The 23,572-nt window shown below is 37.0% G+C and overlaps 1 protein-coding gene across 1 annotated transcript; it reads left to right on the forward strand.

The window, feature by feature from the left end:
- The first annotated feature begins 316 nt into the window (after positions 1–316).
- On the forward strand, positions 317–23,224 carry mybpc3 (myosin binding protein C3). The gene is made up of 31 exons (XM_077586453.1): positions 317–360; positions 1,358–1,650; positions 2,846–2,923; positions 3,303–3,451; positions 3,658–3,775; positions 3,912–3,963; positions 7,477–7,536; positions 8,451–8,477; positions 9,861–10,024; positions 10,098–10,230; positions 10,347–10,349; positions 10,438–10,562; positions 10,640–10,745; positions 11,895–12,061; positions 13,154–13,319; positions 13,383–13,489; positions 13,572–13,601; positions 14,399–14,538; positions 14,925–14,993; positions 15,808–15,967; positions 16,122–16,226; positions 16,346–16,534; positions 17,556–17,690; positions 17,842–18,009; positions 18,083–18,171; positions 18,299–18,494; positions 18,785–18,924; positions 20,243–20,402; positions 20,502–20,638; positions 21,322–21,508; positions 22,952–23,224. Exons 1-31 carry the CDS (start codon positions 317–319, stop codon positions 22,981–22,983), a joined length of 3,729 nt encoding a protein of 1,242 aa, XP_077442579.1. The 3' UTR covers positions 22,984–23,224.
- Positions 23,225–23,572: the final 348 nt, after the last annotated feature.

Consider the following 23,572-nt stretch of genomic DNA (forward strand, 5'->3'; position numbering starts at 1 on the left):
AATTATTTGTAAATTATCTATTTCATTCCACGATTCTCCAAAAATAGATAAATAATTCAATAAAATTAAAAACAACAACTTAAAGTTTTTTTTAATCCAGAGAGCTATGAACGGTTCATATTTGTAAATGTACCCAGAATTTAAAAGTAAAAATAAATGCATACATATTTTTGTTATTTCAACACTTAAAGTACAATAAGTATCTACATTATTTTAATAACATTATAATGTTACTAAACAATGAGTATCAATGAAAGTATGGGAACGAAAAGAAAAATTATGACTAAAGCAACGCTAAAGCACCATTTAAACTGAGATGTGCCAACGCGAAGCCCCATTGGTCAACAGAGCGCATTCGAGGTAATGTCGCGAACACTGTGATGTGCCAACACGAGGCTCCCATTGGTCGATGTAGCGGCCCCACTGAAATGTGCCAACTTGAGACCCCCAGGGGGCGATGCAGAAGCGCCACTGTGATGTGCCAATGCAAGGCTCTTATCGGTCGATGTAGCGGCGGTAGGGTTAATGTCGGTGCCACTGGGATGTGAAAGCGTGAGGCTCCCATTGGTCTATGTACGATGTAAGCTTGAGGTAGTGTGATGTGCCAACACGAGGCTCTTATTGGTGCGGTTGAGACTCACCAGCAGGTTCCACCTTTTAGCTTACTGCTCGGTGGAGAGCCATATATACACCCATCAAGGAGCCATAGGTTCCTGACCTCTTGTACAAAACCCATTAAAAATTATCAATGTCCCAATTTTGTCTGAAAGATAAAAGAAAGACAAAAAATAAAGAAAATGATAAGAAAATTGTTTATTAATGAATTAAAATAAACATGCAAAAATATGTTCTATTTGTTTTCGTGCGGGAGTATGTGTTAGGAGGAATCTAATGTTTGGCAACAGACAAAGCACGCGAACACATGCCGATAACACACATCTAAACAAATTCAAATTATGAATTCAAAGCAACTTGGCATTTAATAGAACTTGCAATATCAGTCATGGATGGATAACACACTCCGCTTCTTCAACCACACTCAAAAAAACAAACAAACAAAAAAAAACATGGAGAGTTGTTGTTGGGAGACGGCCAATGGGTGGCCTGCAATGCGTTGTGGGATTGTCAAGCAGGACTCAATGCTATTACGACAATTTTTAAATAAAATAACGAATACGGGAAATGTACTTAAGTTTTGGGGGATTTCGTAACTTAGATCTTGTTTACTTACAAAGGAAGAGTAATTTGCATACTAACAACAGCAATGATCCCACAAAAAAATATAAACTGAGTCATCTTATAATATGCTATTATGTAGGTTCTCTATAGTCAAACAATTTTAAGGTTCAATATGTAGTTTTCTCATTTTCCTTGTTTCAGATTCACCCTTTGCGAAAAAGCCAAAGGCACAGGAAGTCGAAGAGGGGTCCCTGGTGGTCTTTGAAGCAGAAACTGAGAAGTCTGATGCTAAAGTTAAATGGCAGTGCAACACAAAAGACCTTGCCAACAACGACAAATATGACATCACAGCCAATGGAAACAGGCACTCTCTCAAAATAAAATGTGTTAGCCAGGAAGATGCTAATACCTACGCCGTGATTACTGGGGGTTCAAAGGTCAAGTTTGAGCTGAAAGTCCTACCAAAGAAAGGTAAGAGACTTTGGTGTAAGTTGACTAACAGTTTGTGCATCCTAGGCAAAAACAGTACAGTTTCTATATTGCATGGAGACAAATGTCTGTACATTAAAAAAATCTTTTGAATTGTATTGTATAAGTGTCATGATCCCACATATGACAAAAAACTTTTTTTAAAAGCTCTTCCTCCATAAAGACTCTATTTGGCCTGTAAACCAATAGAGGGTGAGACCTCCCAATTGTGAGCTATCTTCACTTACATCTTTCCCTTGAATTCAATGTCTTTTGGCATTTGATTCAATTTAGACAAAGATTCCAAAATGTATTAACATACTAAGATATCTTAAGTTTTTCTGAAACATTTTTTCATGAGAAAGCCACTTTCTGGAATATATATATATATATATATATATATATATATATATATATATATATATATATATATATATATATATATATATATATATATATATATATGTAAATCATAATTCCCCCTTTCAATAAATTCATGAGCAATGCTTAAGGATTGCTTGGATCAGTTCAAATGAAAACAACAGTTGTCTTCCTGAGTGTGCCGAGACCTTGACCTTCAACCAGTACAATTTTTCACAGTGAGCAAGTAACTCTTCATTGGGTCTCACGATAGGCTTGAGAGGTGGCTGATAGTGCATGAAAGCCATCAAAACAAAGACAATGATACAAGTTTCTTAATGTGGCTGAAAAAAGAAATTCATGAAGAATACTTTCAGTTTCAAACAGGGTGAGCACATTAACAACAAATATGCCTTTACTTGGGGAAAACAGATTTTTGAAAATATGTTGTTTTGCTGTAATACATTCAAAAAAATAAATGCAGTTGCTCATAACATAAAATTTGTATTTACAATTTGTGCCTTTTATTTCTAAAACCTTTATTGGGTGCCTTACACCAAATTAAGGAGCCTGTAATTCGTTGTATGTCTGACGTGCATTGTCACAATGGTAACACAAACAGAAACCCCAGCTGAGACTCCAGTTATAATGCCAGAAGAGTCAAGTGCAACACAAGGGCAGCCTAATTCAATACCTGCGACTGGACCCACACAAGACAAGGCCACTCCCCCAACACATGATGCCCTTCAATCAGAGGGTCAGCCAGCACAACCAGTATCATCTAGTTATTTGTCAATACATTCATAAAATGATGTGTATTCACTGCTGAATTGAGCAGATGTTCAGCATCCAGACACCAGACAGGATCTCACCGGCCTCTTCACCGAGAAACCCAAAAGTGGAGAGGTCACTGTTGGTGAGCTACTCACAGTATATATAAACATTCATATATTATATATTAATTTAGCATCCAATTTATATTCAAAAAACAGAAAATTGCCGTATTTTCACGACTATAAGGCGCACTTAAAAGTCTTAAATTTTCTCCAAAATAGACAGGGCCCTTAGCCTTGTGCTTTTTCTTGCCAATAAATTGAATTGAATTGAATTAATCCAGTGTGCTTTACATATGGAAAAAAATTAAAATGTCTCATTCAATGAAGGTGCGCCTTATAATGCGGTGCGCCTTATAGTCGTGAAAATACAGTAGATGGCTAAAACTACAAAATTGATGTTAGGATTTTAAAATGTACCGAATACCCATCGATATGTATATTTTCTATTCTCCCATTCAGGTGGAAACATCACATTTGTGGCCAAAGTTAATGCAGAATCACTGCTGAAGAAACCAACTATAAAATGGTTTAAAGGAAAATGGATGGACCTCGCCAGCAAGTCAGGAAAACACCTCCAGCTAAAGGAGTTATACGACCGCAACACTAAAGTAGATTACTTCATGCTGTTTAATTTGTTCCTGGGTTCCATCATGTTTCAGTCAGAATCCATTTAGACCTGTACACAGTATATATCTGCCATTTTTAATTCAGATTTCGCCATTTTGCAAATGTGAATCCTATTATGTTTTTTTGTAATTCATCCAGAAAAAAACTAAAGAATGGTAATCAATTTTCCGGATTGACTATCAAACAGGTTTACACATTTGAGATGCACGTCTCGGAAGCCAAAGCTAATTTTTCTGGAGCATATAGATGTGAAGTTTTATCCAAAGACAAGTTGGACAGCTGTAATTTTGAGCTCATTGTACACGGTAAGTGTAATTGTTAACTTTCTTTTTTAAATGTTTAATGTTTTTTTTTTACCTTAAATAACTTACATGTTAAATCAAAATGTTTTTGTGTAACATTTTTTGTTTTTGTTTTTATCCTTATGCATACATACTCAAGAGGCTTGTACTTCTAATGAAGGCTTTGATATAAGAACAGCTTTTCGACGCACGTAAGTTATCTTACTTTTTTCCTTTCTTACATTTGCTGTTTGTCTTAATGTGCGCAAAAAATAAGTTTTTCTATTTCGGCTGCTCGAACACAAATGTTTTTATTTGACAAAACCAACATTTTTTACGCTCAATAGGACACTTCACTTGAATATTGGGCTTGAAAAGCCTTCCCTCTCAGTGTGTTGCAAGTACTCACATTATAGTTTTTTTTTAAATGACTGACAAACTAAATGACATATTAACTGATGCAAAAATCCTCAAATTTATTCCAGTATATGTCATCATATCCAGTAGGAGACAAACATTGACAAACCTTGTGAATAATATTAAGCACTGATCGATCTTTCTGTGATTGGAGTGATTTAATATCTTCTGTAAAGATATGGCAAGCGTTGGCTTTCCATCCCCATACTATATATTTTGCATAATCACTCAATATCTTTATATCATACTACTATGCCAGATGGCAAACTGATTAGTACTGTTAAGTCTCAAGACTTAACACAAAAGGATAAACTGTACAATCTAAACTTTCTACTAAATGACAAATAATTGTGGAAATGCTAACCTATTAGGAGCGATCCCGATGTGAAGAGAAGTGGCGCATCACCAAGGTAGTAAAGGTTTAAAATTCCACGCATTGAAGTGGAACTTCTAGTGTGTTCCAGAAGAAACAAGAACCAAGATTGAAGTCCTTCAACTTTGGTCACTTTCTTCACCGTCAAAACTGTAAAGTTTTGAAGAGAAGCAGAAGGCAGAACGTGATAGAGGTGTAAAGCTCAAATTCAATAAATCTTACAGTAACTAGCAAGTACAACATTGTGCTTCAACTCACACGTCTCATGATGTGGAGTTGTATTTTAAAACTACACCATTTGGTGCCTCGGCCTTCATTGGGAACATACTCGACAGCATCTCTTGATAACGTCACCTTGGAATTTAAAAAAAACTGTAATTTCTATACAGAGTGCCAACAACTGAGCTAGTATAATATCAGGGGGAAAAAAACCATGACAAAAACAAAATAATGAGATTGATGAATTAATTGAATCTGTCAATGTAGCAAATGTCTTCAGATGACTTTGTTCGGTTGAATTTGGCTTGCTAGAAGATAAAAAATGTTGGACGGCATCAACGGGAGAACTCGTTTTAAAATCAGTACCAATAGTACAATAATTTAAGGAACGCGAGCCAGTCTGTAGATCAGGGATATTCAAACTCTTTAGAAAAATTTGATGGCCAACTTAAAATCCTCCCTCCTTCAATTGTTAATGAGACGTCTATCGATATGACTGGCAGTGAAAAATTCAATACCCGCCTTCTCAGTTGAAACTGTCAACGGCAGTGAACGAGTAAAGGGCAACCAGCCCAAAATATTCCTGTGCTAATGCGATATTGTAAAATATATACCTAATCACTTTTGCATTCACATGTGAAAAGAGAGGGACAGAGAGAGAGAGAAAGTCAGAGAGAATATTAGACTAGATTAGATAACTTTATTCATCCCGTATTCAGGAAATTTCACTGTCACAGTAGCAAGAGGGTGAGAATACAGACAGAAAAATACATTTTAGGCATAAATAAATTGGTAATAAATAAGTAAATAAATAAATGTATATTATATATATATATATATATATATATATATATATATATATATATATATATATATATATATATATATATATATATATTGTTATACGCAATACTAGAAGCTCTGAGGTCAAAGTTATGCTATGAAACAAACGGGATTCCTTTTCATTTTCATTTAGCAAATAATTTATATGAGAATTTATTTTGAACACCATGTTAATGACAGGTTAGGATAAATTATGACAAGCACTTTCTGATCTGCTTCTGGGTCTCATTCAAAACAGCAGTGACAGCTGCACAAACAGCAATCCACTGAGTGAGCTTTAACAGGAGTTTTGGCCTGACTGAAAGTGCTGGATGTGCTAAGACACAGGGGCTTTTCAGTATCCAGGTTCCTCCACTGGGTCACCACACTGAGGAAGCACAGTTATGGAGTGTTGTAACTTCCTCGCACAAGCCACACACTAACCCCCGAGTCGCAAGGAGATCACAGAAATGCTCACCAATGCTGTTCTTCTCATCTTGTTCATGCTCTTTTTTTTTTTAAGTGCCGGTGTGTGGTGTTGGTAAGATGGCTACTGACGCATCTCTTGGCTAAAACAAACATTTAGATTAAATGTTTGCTTTCTGTCCAACATGAGAAGAATGCCATTTGGGAATGGGATTTAATTATTTTGTTCAATATGATGAGACATGGAATTGTTAAATCTAAAGCATTTTAAAGTGATCACAACTTTCTTTCTAGTTTGGAAAAAGTCTGCAAATGTAACTTTAACTATCGTATTTTCCGCACTATAAGTAATTTAAATTATCTGACAAGCTGGCAATGTGCATTATAATCCAATGTGCCTTTTATATGGATCAATATTGGTTAATCAATGTATAGAAGGCGGCCCGGTGGGTGAGTGGTTAGTGCGTCGGCCTCACAGTGGGAGACCTGGGTTCAAATCCAGGTCGGTCCACCTGTGTGGAGTTTGCATGTTTTCCCCGGGCCTGCGTGGGTTTTCTCTGGGTACTCCAGTTTCCTCCCACATTCCAAATACATGCATGGTAGGCTGATTGGACACTCTAAATTGCCACTAGGTCTGAGTGTGAGTGTGCATGGTTGTCCGTCTCCTTGTGCCCTGCGAGTCAGCTGAGATAGGCTCCAGCACCCCCCGTGACCCTAATGATGATAAATCGGTTCAGAAAATAAGATGAGAGAAGATGAGTTTGGCTGGGCCTGTGACTTAATGTTCAGTGCAACTTATTTGTTATTTTTTTCTGTCTTACCATCGACAGCCTGTTATGCTTTGTTTTTCAGGCTATATTTGTCTGGAAAAACTGCTAAGTTAACAAATGCCTATTTGGCCAGTTGTTCTCCATTTTATGATTGCTTCTTGAATGTGTGTTGGTTCTTGGATTCTGTCCAAATAAAAAATTGCAATCCCAAAGTGCGACATACTCAAGTGCAATTTGTACTGATACAACCCCAAGCCACTACTACTATTACTCCTACAGCTCCAACTAGTGGATGTATAACACAACTCCCTTGCAACTACTACTACTACTACTACAGCTCCATCTAGTGGATGTATAACACAATCCTCTACTAATACTACCCCCACTACCACAACCACTACCACCCCCACTACTAGTACTGCATTTTATAATCTGGGTGTGCTTGATATATGAAACAAATTTAAGATTTGTTCAATATAGGTGTTTCTTATAGTCCTGTACGTCTTATAGTGCGGAAAATACGGTAATAAGAGAAATCCAAAACTTAAAATGATTCTGCAATTCTACTACAATCTCATCATTTTTTCTTTTTTAATTTACGTTTTTATGTCCATCAAGAGTACTTACTGGACTTACTGTATCTCAGATACTGTGTTTGAATGTTGAGTTGTGTTTTCCTATAACTGATGTCTCTGCAGTAGCACAGAAGGTAAAGAAGACTCAGGAGAGCTGGACTTCAGCACATTATTAAAGAAGAGGTAAGCTTTGCAAATATAAATGTGAACAATTTCCTATTTGCTTTTTCTTGCTTCAAAAAAATCTATTCTCTCTTTTCATTTTGGATCATTTTACATCTCCAGAGAGTAAGCAACGGCATACATTTACTTTACTAAAATGAAACCACATGCACAGACAATTGTGAATTTGTCTTTCAATTGATTTTATTCTAATTTAACAAATGCTGATTTAAAATAATTTACTGTATCAGATGCATGACATAATTAATGAATAATATTCACAACATCTATGTTCCACTGTTAATGACTTGGAAGTTACATAAAACAGTTTTATTCTCTGGATGAATCCTTAATATTCAGAATTAAACATGCACATGCAATACATTGAATAATCATGAATACTAACCTTCATATTTGGTTTATATTTTTTTTCTTAAAAAGTGCATGCAATATTAGAATGACATTATTGTATTTTTTGGACTATAAGTCGCACCAGGCAAAGAATATACAGTGGAGAGGAAAAACAATATATAAGTAACAGGAGTATAAGTCACATTTTTGAAAGGACTTTTTATTTTTTTATTTTATCAGCAACCAAGAACAAACATACTATGTAAAAGTAATAATAGTAAAATGTAGAACAACTGGCTAAATAGGCTTCTGTTAAGATAACAGTTTTTCAGACATGTATAGCCTCAAGTAAACATTATAACAAGCTGTTAGTGGTCAGGGATTTAAAAAAAACAGATATTAGTTGCACTTGAGTTTTAGTCGCAGGCCCCAAAAAACTTTGAAATTAATTGCGACTTGTAGTCCGGAAAATACAGTGCTTAATTTGATCTAAAATGCTTATTAAAGTCCATTTAGGATGCTGTAATGTGCTTTTCTAATCTTTCTGGTTTGTTTTGCTGTTTTTACTTCTACCTTTGAACGAGCAGCAGTTTCTTAAAATCCTCCAATCGGTAAGGATTTTCTTAATGGAAAAAGTGTGTGTCCATGTTTTTATATTATTTTATTATATAAGTACGTGATGCCATTCTGTTTCATTATGTTTTAATAATTAAATCAGTCAAATGAGATCCATTATTGTCCACACACTGTTGAAGGTGTCCACGAAAGTCATCTATAACGGCGCTTCATTTCATGTGGAATGGCTGCAATTTCATGACAAATTAAGTAACAAGATCATGTTTCGAGCTGGTACGGGATCATGTCTAGATCGAAATGCAAACGGAACACTCGTGTTGCATTAACACATTTATTTGTTTTGATAAACGTTTCCACAATACTCCCAAGTCCAATTCATGGCAGCAACTAAAAAGGAAACGAAAAATAATGGCATTATATGCACTTTTCGAAAATAAAAACCCTTTTTTGTTACCTAATTGCATTTTATTAAACCTACAAATTTGTGAGATTGAACACTCTAAATTGTCTATAGGTATAAGTGTGCAAGCAAATGGCTGTTTGTCCTTGTGCACTGAAATTGGCTGGCAACAAATTCCCCCATCTACTGCCCGGTACACGGTCGATTGGTCGCCGGTCTTTTGGTCACCGATCTTTTGGTCACCGGTCTTTTGGTCGCCCGGAAGGTTCTTGATAATTACCATCTAAATCATTGCTCAAATTCTCTAAATACAAACTGCAAATTACTATTTAGTCACACTTAATGCTCTAGTAATTATTAGGCTAAAGAAAAGCTCCAAATTTCCCTGACTTTTTTTGTTTTTTGTTGGAGAATTTGTTAAGACCCTGACTGACGTAGCTTCTTAAAGGGACAACGAGTGTACATACAAACTCTTATACACGCTCACGTCGGCTCAGTGAAACTGCTCATGGTCATTGTTGGCTTTTATTGATGCGTAGACCGTGTTGTTTTACCTTGTTTTGTTGCCGGTCTTTTGGTCGCCGGTCTTTTGGTCGCCCGTTGTCGCGGTTGGATCGACAAAAAGGCCACGACCAAAAGACCAGCAACCAAAAGACGGCGACCAAAAGACCGGCGACCAAAAGACCGGCGACCAATCAACCGCACACGCTACTGCCCATAGTTGGCTGGGATAGGCTCCAGTGCCCCCGTAAGAATAAGTGGAATGCAAAATCAGTGAATAAATATACATACTGTTTCCTACAGTGATCGTAACTAATGGAGAGGCACTGTTAAAGTGACTAGCTCCATCTAGTATTAAACCTGAGAAATGCAACAAAATGTAGGCTGTATTTAGGATTCTTTTGTTTTGTCACCCCTATTCTCGACACTTATTTTGCGTGACGCCTTCTGGAAAAGCTGTTCATGTGTACCGGCAATACGTATTGAAACTGTAATATACCTGCCTTCGATGTTTCAGGGCCGTTCAGATCAGTACAGAGCCCGATGTGGATGTCTGGGATATTCTCAGCCATGCTCCTGCCTCAGAATATGAGAAGATTGCGTTTCAGCATGGCATCACTGATCTGAGGGGCATGCTCAAAAGACTGAAGAAGATGAAGAAGGAGGAGAAGAAAAGTGCAGGTTGGTGCACAGTTAACGCATAACTGAACTATATATTTTCTGGTGTAAGAAAATGAGGTGTGTCTGTTTGCAGCTTTCCTCAAAAAGCTTGATCCTGCCTATCAGGTGACAAAAGGCCATAAAATAAAATTAGCAGTGGAGGTAGCTAATCCAGATGTTGATGTCAAATGGCTGAAGAATGGACAAGAAATGCAACTAACTGGAAGGTTGGAGCTTTTTTAATAATTATCTATGCATTATCGTGTTTTTTTCTGCAATCAGTTTTGGGAAATGACAATTTTATAATTCCCCCTCCATGACGGCCATTCTCCTCCATCTCCAGCAAGTAAGTGTCCCAGATGAAATTAACCAATTTATTGCTTATGAAAGATTACTATATGAGAAAGCATGAGAATTACTTGTGACTTCTACAGGTACATTTTTGAGAGTGTGGGAAACATGCGCTACCTTACCATCAACCATTGCTCTCTGGCTGACGATGCAGCTTACTGCTGTGTGGTGGGAGAGGAGAAGTGCACGACAGAGCTTTTTGTCAAAGGTAGATTTGATTCGTAGTCAAATAGGCAATATATACATGATCACACCATTTCTGTCATTTTGACCCTTTTGCTTTAGAGCCTCCTGTTGTGATTATGAAGAACCTGGAGGATCAAATGGTCATGAAGGGGGAACGTGTGGAGTTGGAGTGTGAGGTGTCTGAGGAGGGTGCTAACGTCAAATGGTTAGATTTGCTTCTTTGTCTGCATTGGGTAAACATGTACAATCTATTGATTTATGTGTATGTAGAACATTAAAATAGTACTCATTTTTAGGCCTGCCAACCATTGACTACACAGCAAGAATCCAAAAACGTATACGTTTTTTCCGTACTTTATACGTTTTTTCGATCATTTCAAATTGTGTACGCCATATAACAACTTTTGTACGGGAAAAAATGTTTTACAAAAAGTATGTTTTTTGTAAAAACCTATCTCGTCTTCCCCATTTCGGTTCTATCTGGATCGTCTCGATCACTGGTATCAGACAAAAACGTAATTGTCGGTTGCTAATTTTGTCATGCTTTGAGCATGATCTGCGCATCCGCGTCAGTCACTTCCGCTTTTTCACTGCGCGCCAGCAAGCAATGTACCCAGACAGTCAAGCTGTCAGCGACATACAGTGACATCAACAGAATCTTGAATTTAGTGCATATTTAGACTTTTAACTGCGACCTATATGAGTAAATATGTGCTGCATTGTGTTTGTATGGTTTATTATAGCTTAATAAGGAGAATTCCAATCATAACGGGAGCCATTGGCCGAGATTGTGTGTTAAACAATCTAACTATACAGGAAAAATACACTCTTTAGAATACGCCAAAAACATAAAGAAAGATGTCCCAAAAGGTCCTCCTATATTCGTCAATTAATTCACCATGTGTGTTTTGAAATGTGGAAGGTAAGGAGAATATATGAAATGTCAATAGAGGAATTTTTAAAGATTTGAACAAAAATAATTCTGAATTTAATCAAAATTATTTAATGAATTATTTTGAAATTTTTACTTGTTTAAATTCTTAATAATTTACATGTTTTCGAACTAAAATGTATGTATTTGATGAATAACGATGAGTAACTTCAATGAATAACAATAAATAACTTGAAATGCCACAATCCAAAAATCACCATTAAAAAGGTACAATTACAGCTGACAAAAAGATTAGTTAGAAATCCTTTCATCATGTTTTTTATGGTAAAAAGAGTAGGAACTAATGATAACATTCATTTAAATAATAACAGTGGTTTTACGTGAGATGATCTCAGAATGCTCCATCCACCTCTGAAAAGAATTTTTATGAATCCTGAGGTGTTGCATACTATACTTGTGCAGGGAAAAGGACGGTGTAGAGCTAACTAGAGATGAATCCTTCAAGTATCGTTTCAAGAAAGATGGCTGCAAGCACGTTTTGATCATTAATGAGGCTGCCAAAGAAGACTGTGGTCATTATAAGGTCAAAACAAATGGTGGAGAATCTGTTGCTGAGCTCATGGTGCAGGGTGAGTGTTTTTAGTTTGTTTTTTTCCACATTGCTGTCTGCACGCAAAGTTCTAGGTTTAAAATAATGAATCGCCTGCAGAAGAATTGTGGTTTTGTTTCGTCTCACGTTACATGTCTTTAAAAGTCCTTAAATTAATCTACAAAATCTTATCTAGGCCATCAACTCTTCAAGGTATTCTGAAGTTTTTTAATATTGCTCTCGACCCACTAGTATTTTCCAACATATGAAGAACCTTAAAATCAGTAACTAGTGACAGAAAAATGTTATTTTGCTATTCTATGACATCTAATATTCTTGAATATATTCTATAATATTCTAATACCCCAGCTAATTACACCCTAGCCTAGACCCTTAATTGTTGAGCAGACAATTGCAGGGCATATTATTCTTTTTGAAAGAATAATATAAGATTCAGACAGAGGTCTTGGTAAATAAATGTTCTTTTCTAAGAATTGATCAAATTAAAATATTTCACCATTTTGATCAGGTCTTAATGTTTACTCAGAAAATTAAATAATTGTTCATCATAGCTCCATTAACTGGAAGCTAGAAGTAACTAAACCACAGTGAATGGTTGATCTTTTTTTTTAGAATACCACAAATTATATAATCTTATATAATTTGTTTCTCTTCCTCTTGTTCCCAAGATACACACAAAGTCTGTGTGCACACAAACATATTCGTTCTTTAGTTATTTGCATTACATTACATTACTAATAGAGTTAGAGCATATTAGCAAATCCTTTTTTTCTCAAAACGTTACCCTTTCGAACATTATGGTAAAGTTCATGTTTGTTTTGCTTGTCGATCAACTTTGTTAGCATCATTAAGTCTAATTATCCCAACCTTTTTGTTTTATTTGTATTGCCACAGTGTAATTGGCATTTTCTAATGTCATTTTGTTAACATGCGTGACATTCACTTCTACGCTTCCGTTGTTGTCATTTAAAGTTGGTCTACTAGTTTTTTTAAAACAAATTTATTTTTTAAACTTTGGCCATTAAGTGGTTTATAGATATAGATAACAATGAAAACATTTGGCCTCACTGTTCCATCACTTTTTAAAGTCAGTGTATTGTGTTGACTGCAGAGAAAGAGTTGGAGGTCTATCAGAGCATTGCTGATCTCTCAGTCAAGGCAAAAGATCAGGCAGTGTTCAAGTGTGAGGTTTCGGATGAGAATGTGAGGGGTACCTGGTTTAAGAATGGAGTAGAAGTCAAACCGGATGCCAGAATTAATATTTCACACATTGGCAGGTGAGGTCAACTATATTGTTCTAAAATATATTGACAGGAAAGTTCAACGTTTGACCCTTTCAGGATCCATAAACTGACCATTGACAATGTCAAACCTGAGGATGAGGCAGACTACACATTTGAACCCGATGGCTATGCTTTCAACTTATCTGCAAAACTAAATTTCATGGGTATTTTTACTTTCACAACATGTCGTAGTTTTATCTCCTCTGCCATTATGCTCTTACTAACTTTGTCCTTTTTTTTTTACAGAGGTGAAGATTGACTTTGTGCCACGTCAAGGTATATCAAGAAGCTTTCAGTGTCTATAGCAAACATTAGGCTGAGAATCACAAGCTAAAGACCTGTACTGTATGTGTTATTTTATAGAGGCGCTACTCAAATATAGTAAATATTACATATAATACAAAATTATGAGAACCATTTTTTATGAAAATATGCCACTCGCCATTATCAGCAAAGCCCAATTCGATAATGAATACCTTTTAACAAATTTTGTCATATATTAAATATTGTCATATATATTTACATGCAACCATTATACTGTATCAGGGATATGAGGCTAGTCTTTATTTCAAATATGTTCTCCCAAATGAATTGCTAAAATAAAACAGAAACGCTCAATTAGAAAAAATGTCACCAAACACACTTTCACAATCCTTTCATAGTCCTCTCTATTACCTCTTTTTTATATTAACCCAGATAAGTGTCTATCATAGATCAGGAATGGCCAAGTCCGGTCCACGAGAGCCCCAATCCAGTCTGTTTCCCATATCACCCTCCTCTACCACACCTGAATCAAATGATCAACTCATCAGAAAGCTGTCCAGAAGCTTCATACTGATCCCGATTATTTGATTCAGATGTGTTGGTGGAGGGAGACATGGAAAACAGACTGTATAGGAGCTCTCGAAAACCGGACTTGGCCATCCATGTCATAGATTAGATGTCAAAGTTGACACTAATGTATTTTTGGGTCATATTTTTCTTTGGCTTACATTCTACAGTATTGTCCATTCCTTGCACTTACTTACTGTCTCATGGTCTGTGCATGTGTTCTTTAATTTAACAAAAAAAAGATCCTCCTAAGATTCACCTGGACTGTAGGGGCCACACAGCTGAGTCTACTATCGTGGTGGTGGCCGGCAATAAATTACGCCTGGATGTCCCAATAACTGGAGACCCGGCTCCCACTGTTGTTTGGACTAAAGGTGGAAAGGTAAATACACACAAATTATCATTTGATTGACTTACACTTCACAAAAAAATTCTCGCCTCATTTATCACTTGTCGCTAAGAACTTGTAACTTCGACTCGGCATCCCAATGTGTTCCTCAACTCATCACATTTTGGAGATTTGTATTCATTGATTTGTCTGACTGTAGACCACAAAAATGGTGGTTTAGTCTGCTTGGTGATGATATTAAGAGAGCCTAGACCTAAACCCCATTAAACAGCTATTATTTTAAACCACAAACAAAAATCTCTCATTTGCTGTAAACTGGGCAAGACCATTAAATAAAAAATATTCATTTAAAAGGTGAGTGCTGTGAAGAGATTCTCTACTCTCGCTGGTTTTCACTGTTTTGCTTTACTCATGCGTAGGCTAGTTCTCTTAAGCCTGATATAGAAGAGAAAGGAGGGTCAACTGCTTCTTGGAACATGAGCAGTGGGGTAAGTGTGCATGTTTTTTTTCCAAAGTTTAAGAGCCAGGCTCAGAACTATGTTGGAGCTATGGCATCTGGATCATCAGGTTTGAGTTTGATACATTTACTGATAACATCTATCCAACCAGTCCACAAATAGATTTTATGTTCTCTGTGTAAGTACTATTAGCCAGTTTCACTATAGCTGACTTTTCCTTGGCTTGCTGTCCTTTCTGTAAGTATACCGTAGGGATGCTGTTCAGGTCTTTACTTGAATGTACTGACCTAATATCATATTGCCACCTGTGCGTAACGTACTCAACTCCAGTGAGTTTTACTCTCAGACTGATTATATTTGACTGAAAGATTCTATTTCTACCCAATTCTCGTTTCTTTCTCAGACCAGCGTCAGAAACTACCCCCTTAATACAGGCCATTTTCTCTCCCAGAACATATGTGCTCATCTACTAAATGACCAAATCCAGTGGTTCTTAACCTGGGTTCGATCGAACCCTAGGGGTTCGGTGAGTCGGTCTCAGGGGTTCGGTGGAGCCTCTGTACTATATATCTTGAATTTGAAAAAAGTCATTTTATTTTACACCAAAGGAGGGTTCGGTGAATGCGCATATGAAACTGGTGGGGTTCGGTGAAGGCGCATATGAACCTGGTGGGGTTCGGTAGCTCCAACAAGGTTAAGAACCACTGACCAAATCCCTCTGCAATGAATTGCAAGTCACTCCTGATAAATAATGATTCAGAAAGATTGGACTCCCACAGATGTGCATTAAATCTCTATCTGTCCCAAAAGTACAATAATGATCCAGATCTTTTCATTTTTGCAGGTCATCACAGAGGGAGATGGTAGAGTCCACGTAGAAACCACCAAAGGCCATTGTATTTTTACCATAGAAGGGGCCGAGAGACAGGATGAAGGGATTTATTCCGTTGTGGTCCGTAATCCGGCTGGGGAGGACACAGCAGATATCAATGTGAAAGTTGTTGGTAAGTATATGAGGAAGTACCGGTATTGTTCAACAGCAAGACTGATAATAAACTCCAATGTAGTCCAATCACACATTTCGTACAACCACAAGCAAACTGTGATTGGATACTTGCCTGTTATCTTTTTGACGTACACATTTTTAATTACCATCAGATGTTCCTGATCCTCCCCAAGCTCCCAGAATCCTTAGCGTGGGGGAAGACTCCTGTGTTGTGCAATGGGATCCCCCACTCTTTGATGGAGGCCAACCGATTGTTGGTATGGAAAGAAAAATGAAATTCCCTAGTTTTCCACTACTTCTGACAAACCTGCTACAAAAAAATCACAAGATTGATCATCAATCGAATCAATATGTTTTTTGTTTTTGTTTTACACAGGATATGTGTTGGAGCGAAAGAAAAAGAAGAGTTACCGATGGATGAGGTTAAACTTTGACCCGTACACCGAAACAACGTATGAGGCGAAAAGGATGATTGAAGGAGTGGAATATGAAATGCGTATCTATGCTGTCAACGGAATCGGCATGTCTCGCCACAGTCCAGCCTCACAACCTTTTGTTCCTGTTGGTGAGTCAGACATACAGACAGTCCGATGCACTTTTTTGTTTAGCCGTATATCCTGGTACGTCCGACGGACTGTTACCTATTTCACATATGCACCCTGGAAAGTTCCATTTGAACCCTTTTTCATGGGAGTAACCTTTAAAAAATAGAAAGCTGCTGATTGGGCGATGGCTGTTTTCGTTACATTCATCACCGACCGATCCACAATATGCCACATATGACATATGGGTCACGAGAAGAACATTGTTTTTTGTTGAATGAAAAATATTTTGGTTTTTAAGGAGGACATTGAGTGTATTTGTAACAAAAATTTAGAAATTGAACAAGTTCTATAAGAATGCTATTGAAATTGCAAAGACAAAAACATAATCGTCAACTGCTAATATTGTCATGCTTTAAGCACGATATGCGCTCCCGCATTCTGCTTTCACACGTCCGCATTTTCACCGTCAGCAAGCAATGTACCCAGAAAGTCAAGCTGTCAGCGTCATACAGCGACATCTACAGAATCTTGAATTTAGTCCACAAAAAAGTTTAAGTGCGCCATATGTGAGTAAATATGTGCCCTGTTGCATTTGCGCGGTTTATTATCGCTTAATAAGGGGGATTGCAATCATTAATAGTGGAATTGGCCGAGGTTTACGGGTATGTATTTTTAAATGTTATTCCTTGAGAGCCATACTCAGAATTTAAATGTCAAATTACATGAAAATGTGTGCTTTATTTCTAATTTCAACACCCAAAGTACAAAAAGTCTCAGAATTCGTTTAACAACATCAATGAGTATCAATGAGAATATGCATACACAAAAGACCAACCATCAAAAGAGCCATGTATGACTCGAAAGCCATTGGTTCCCTATCCCTATCACTAATTGTTAAGGGGCTCATACAGCTTTTGAAAGCACTGCTTGCTGGTAGTAGCCTACTTATTAGGTTCAACTCTCAAGTCATCAATTTCCACTAATAAGATCACTGTAATGATTTAACTGAGCCCTTTAAGTTGGCCTGTTTGCCTCTTTCAGCCCCAACAAGTGAGCCCATCGGACTGTGCGTGGATGACATCAGTGACACTTCCATCACAATCAAGTGGCGAGCGCCTGAAAGAATTGGCTCAGCTGACCTGGAGGGTTATGGGGTTGAATACTGCAAGGAAGGCAGTAAGTCCTAGAGCAAACATGTTTTCAATTTTGATTCATTTTTTTTCCAGGCAAAATATTAGGTTTTCCATTAGTAATAAAAACAGCAACATAGTATCTATTTTGAGAAAGTTAAAATATTGTATGTACTTTGTGTGTTACCTGAACATAGCTGATGAGTGGGTACCAGCCATTCAGGGTCTGTCCGAGAGAACGTCAATGACGATCCGAGAGCTCACCACAGGAGACAAGCTGCAGTTTCGTGTGCGTGCATACAACATGGCAGGCCCGAGTGCAGCAGCAACCCTGGTTCAACCCGTCACTATCAGAGAAATCATGCGTGAGTGAGGAGTGGAAAATGACAATATATTTATGTTCCAACAATGATTTGTGTCACTTTTCTTTAAAATTAGAACGACCTAAAATTTGGCTTCCACGGAACCTCCGTCAGACTCTAATTAAGAAAGTTGGAGATACTGTCAACCTTATGATTCCATTCCAGGTGTAGTAGGTTGGATTCTGGTAGAAAGTACTTTCTGCTAAATAGATTAAAGTAAAAGCAGTGTGACTACTCCATCCAATATGATTATGGTGCACTTGCAATGGTTGTTTTTTTATTCGTCACTCAGGGAAAACCCAGGCCTAAAGTTACTTGGAGCAAAGATGGGCAACCACTTGACTCATCGTTTGTCAGCGTGAGAAATAGCGACACAGATACAATTCTATTCATCCGCAAGTCGGAAAGGAAACACTCAGGGCAGTATGATCTCCAAGTAGAGATTGAGAACGTGGAAGACAAAGCCAAAGTCACGCTGCAGATTGTTGGTGAGCAGGACCACAATATAATTTGTTTATAAGACTGCTGTTCAATTTTTTTTGTTCTCCATTAGCTTTGTTGGTTTAGCAGTGTTTGACTATTTTGCCAAGGGAACACTTACCATCATTACTGATATCATATCCAAAGTGTGTTCCTTTTGCATAACATTACTTACTGTTACCTTCTATAAAATTGAACATTGACAAATGCTTCAAACAAATAGTTAGCAGCAGTGTACATCACAGTGGGATTTTTTTCTTCTCTTTTTTTCAAACATTTTCAATGCATTTTATTGTAGATGTCCCGGCACCCCCTGAGGCCCTGAAGGCTCCTGATGTCTGGGGCTTCAATGTCGCCCTTGACTGGAAGCCCCCGAGAGACGATGGAAACTCTGAAATTACTGGTTATTGTATACAGAAGGCTGACAAAAAAACCATGGTTAGTAATGAGTGAGATTGAGCCAGACGACATAACTAAAAATGACGTGGAAACACTAGTTAAGACCTTGTAAGTTCCAGTCTGTCATCTGACTGGACATAGAATAATGTTAGCCTTCCTTCCCCCTCGCTAATAGAGAATGAAAACAGACTCATTGCAGGGGTCCTTTCCCCCATGGCCCACATTATTCCTCCTGACTGTGATGGGGCTTGAATAGAAATTTCATGTATAGATTTTTGGGCATTTCCAGGCTACTTCCTGTTGTCTTTGGGGCAACTCATTGGCTGCTATTGAAGGCAGGGGGTGAATGAACGAATGTTATTGCATATAGGAAATTGCGAAAAGTGTACGTACTTTATCACACAAATCACAAACTTCTAGTTTTGTGGCACCCTTGTAGAAAAAATAAAAGCATTTCATTCTGGACGCACAGTAAGAATGAGCTACAAAGTTCCCGTCAGGCAGTACAACCCTGCGGGCCGGATCGGACCACCTAGCGGGCCACTTTCAGCACACGGGCCACACATTTGACCCTCGACTTAGTTATAATATACCAGTACATTACCCGGAATCATGGCTTTCAGACATGGAAAAATGTACTGGTACTTTACTCGGCTCTCCAGCATTGAAATACTACGTGTGACTATACATGGCATCCAGCCTTTTTTACTTCTATAGATTAAGTTCATTTATTGTAACAATCAGACCCCTTCATATGTAAAAGACCAGACTGAATGAATACAAAGAGGGCAGCCCGGTGGAGCGAGTGGTTACCGTGTCGGCATCACAGCTCTGGGGTCCTGGGTTCAAGTCCAGGTCATTCCACCTGTGTGTAGTTTGCATGTTCTCCCCGGACCTGCATGGGTTTCCTCTGGGTACTAGTTTGCTTATATTTTTGCTCTGTTTTTGCCTACATCATACATTTGCATACACATTTCACATGCAAATTGGTATACGTACTTTTTTCATTTTTATATGGTTTATCATGTGTAGTATTAAACATTGTGGAACAAATTGTGCTAATTCAATGTAAAATGCTGCTCTACTTTTGAACAATCCAAGTTACGACAAAACTTCTGGAGCCAATTAATTTGTAAGTAACGGTACCACTCTACTGAGAAAGATTCAATTCTTAATTGGGTTATAGAGTGTGATTTAGGTCAAATTAAGTAGGGTACATCATGGGTTGATACGGTAGATAATGGAGGCTACCATGTTTTTCCAGTAGGGGTCACATTCACATTTTAATAGCACAATGTTTGAAAAGTCCCAAGAAAATTAACTCTTTTTTTGGTTTTATGATTTAACACTTTTGAAGGAATGGTTCACAGTCTTTGAACATTACCGAAGAACCAACTGTGTTGTTTCTGAACTCATCATGGGAAATGAATATGTCTTCCGAGTATTTGCCATCAACCTGGTGGGTCGCAGCCCGGACCCCTGCTATACGAAGGACAGTGTCTACATTCAGAAAACTGGTAGGTGGGATTGTAAAGACAAAATAAGGACATTTGATATATTGCTTGTAATCAGTAATCCATTTTTAACCTGCACAACCCAATTCAATGCATTGGAAGGGATTGAGTGGAAGCCTGCTGCCTACAAGGATCTTGACTTCTCACAAGCTCCCAAGTTCACTCATCCATTAGTGAACCGCTCAGTCATAGCAGGGTACAATGCTACTCTCAGCTGCTCCGTCAGCGGCATCCCCAAGGTCCGTGAGTTCAATGCCCTTCTGTGAGGTGATATATCCAGTGTATCAAGTACTGACCATGCCATTTATTTAACAATAAATACTCATACGTTTGATTTGTTCACTCTTTGCAGTTCAAACTAAACAATTGCCCTTATTTGCAAGCTACTTTAATGACTTGATAACGTAAGCTATTAACTATTCAATCTGAAAATGTAATGATGCAGAGGCTTGGTACATTTCGGATAGGTTGGTTGCCAGTTCGACACAGATTAGTCAAGGAGATAAACGATCTATAACTCAAATGTACCCCCGATCCAGGAATATCTAATGAAATTGGGTTGGATTGGATAACTTTATTCATCCCGTATTTGGGAAATTTAATTGTTACAGTAGCAAGAGGGTGAAAATGCAGATACAGGAAAAGACATTTTAGACATAAATAGATAGGTAATAAATAAATAAATAAATAAACAAATAAATAAAATACATAAATATATAAATGAATTAATAAATATATATATGAATTAATAAATATATAAATGAATTAATAAATATATAAATATATGACTAAATTAAATATATAAATAAATTAAATATATAAATAAATTAATTAATTTAATTAAAAAACATAAAACAAATATCTCAAGGAAAATAGCTGAATGCGGTTGAAATACAGGACTGACATATTTTGTTGTTGTTAGCCTAAGGTGACCTGGTACAAAAACAAGATGGATATCACAAATGAAGCCAAGTATAGAATGCTCAGTAAGCACGGTGTTCTGACCTTGGAGATCCGAAAGCCTTGTCCCTTTGATGGAGGAGTGTACATGTGCAAAGCGGTCAATGACAGTGGGGAAGATGCCGTGGAGTGTAAACTGGAGGTTCGCCGTAAGTGTTGTTCACATTTCAACACTTTCAAGTAATACCATTTTGCTTGTTTGTTATGTATATCGCTTTAATACATCATGAATGTAGCACTATATGATAATGTTAACTGGTAAATGTTTCACACGGTTAGCCGGTTGCTTAGTTTTGTTAGTTTAGCCATTGCTTCCCGCAAGCATGGAAGTTAATCTTGAATTTCAAAATAAGAATTGTATCGTATTAATTCGGTTTTGCAACGACATATATGAATCAAGTCACTGCATACTAGGGCTGAAAAACTAATTGACTAGACATCGAAATCGAGACTTTAGGCATCGCAGTTTCAAAATCGGCACCGATGTCTTATCGTCCCAGGTGGTAAATAATAAATCTGGTCTTTTCTGCCCTTCACATTTTTTAAATTAATCTGAAAAAAGTACATCATTCTCAAATGATCACAATTGACATACCATTATTGTGAGAGGATTCAATTCGTCCAAAGTAAAAAATGTTATGCCATATTGCTCAGCTCGGCCTACAGTCTCCGTTTAATGCCGTTAGTCAATATAACGTAGTACTGATGTACAATAAACATTTACATTAGTGCTAAAGCTTAAAAAAAGTTTGATTAAAAATATTTTTAAATACACTTTGTATGGCACCAAGGGTCAATGCTTGAAACCTTAAAACACTAAAGCACATGTGTCAAAGTGGCGGCCAGGGGGCCAAATCTGGCCTGCAGCATTATTTTGTGTGGCCCGGGAAAGTAAATCATGAATGCCGACTTTCTGTTTTAGGATCAAATTAAAATGAAGAGTGTAGCTGTATATTGAATTTGCTGATTTTCCCCCTTTTAAATCAATAAATGTAATTTTTAATCCATTTTTCCTGTGTTTTTAGTTCAAAAATCATTTTGTAAAATCTAAAAATATATTTAAAAAAAAAAAGCTAAAATAATCATTGTTTTAGATCTTTAAAAAACTGAATATTCAGGGCTTTTAATCCAGTTCTTTTAATCAATTTATTTAAAAAAAACACTAAATATTATATCTAAAATGGTCCGCCCCACGTGAAATCAAGTTGACGTTAAAGCGGCCCGCGAACCACCCTTGCACTAAAGTCATTTTTGATAGAATGGTGTAATTCCATGACATGTTTGCTAATGACTGTGAATTTTGCAATGAAGCTTGGTTTGAAGAAAATCGTGAACCGAATAAAAATCGCGGTATTAGCAGTAAAAACTGCAATTAAATTTTTAATTAAATTGTTCAGCCCTATTGTAAAGTTTGCTTAAAGGCCATTGCAATAAAAGTCAACATATTTTTAGGCAATATTGCCCAGCCCTACACTGTATACTTAAATATCTTGTTTGACATACACATACACCATTTTTTTAAATGATTGGTTGCCATTTCAGTGATATGAGATTAAGAGTGTTGACATCTCTGTACTTTACCTTCCTTATAGCACCAATTGCCAAAGAAGAAAAGAAGCTGTGAGGGTCCAATGTTTGCTGAACCTATTTCACCTCTCACTGAGTGTTCGTTCACCTTCATACCATTTATTATTATTATTATTATTATTATTATTATTATTATTATAACTTTTTTTGGCAGGAGTAGCTTTAAAATTGCATTTCAGTTTCCTATTCAACCTCCTCACAGCTGGTCATGTATCATATATCCAAAACATGCACTTGTGTCCATCTAAATTAAACCAGTTTTATTTGTCAATCACTCATTTACTCCAACACGTTTTTGAGTTGTGTTGTCTCACTACTTGTTGTGATCCATAGAACATACAAGATGTGCTGCTAATTCTCAGACATGCACATGAATGGATATTTGAGTTAACGCTGGCTCAGCTTTTATAGCAGCCGAGCCTCGCTTAAACCTAAATGTGAGAGGTCGGTGTCTCGTGTATAAATGACAGGTCTTTTTAACCACTAAGCATGTATGAGAAAAGTGTAAACATATGGCAGTTGCTTATCACATAGTTGTTTTGTTATTGAAACATTTAAATTTAACTATTCCCTGCATTAACATTATTCTGTTTGGAAAAAAAACAAAAGTTTAAAAGACCTATTAT

This window comes from Stigmatopora argus, chromosome 2, assembly GCF_051989625.1.
Source record: "Stigmatopora argus isolate UIUO_Sarg chromosome 2, RoL_Sarg_1.0, whole genome shotgun sequence".
NCBI classification, from domain to species: Eukaryota; Metazoa; Chordata; class Actinopteri; order Syngnathiformes; family Syngnathidae; genus Stigmatopora; species Stigmatopora argus.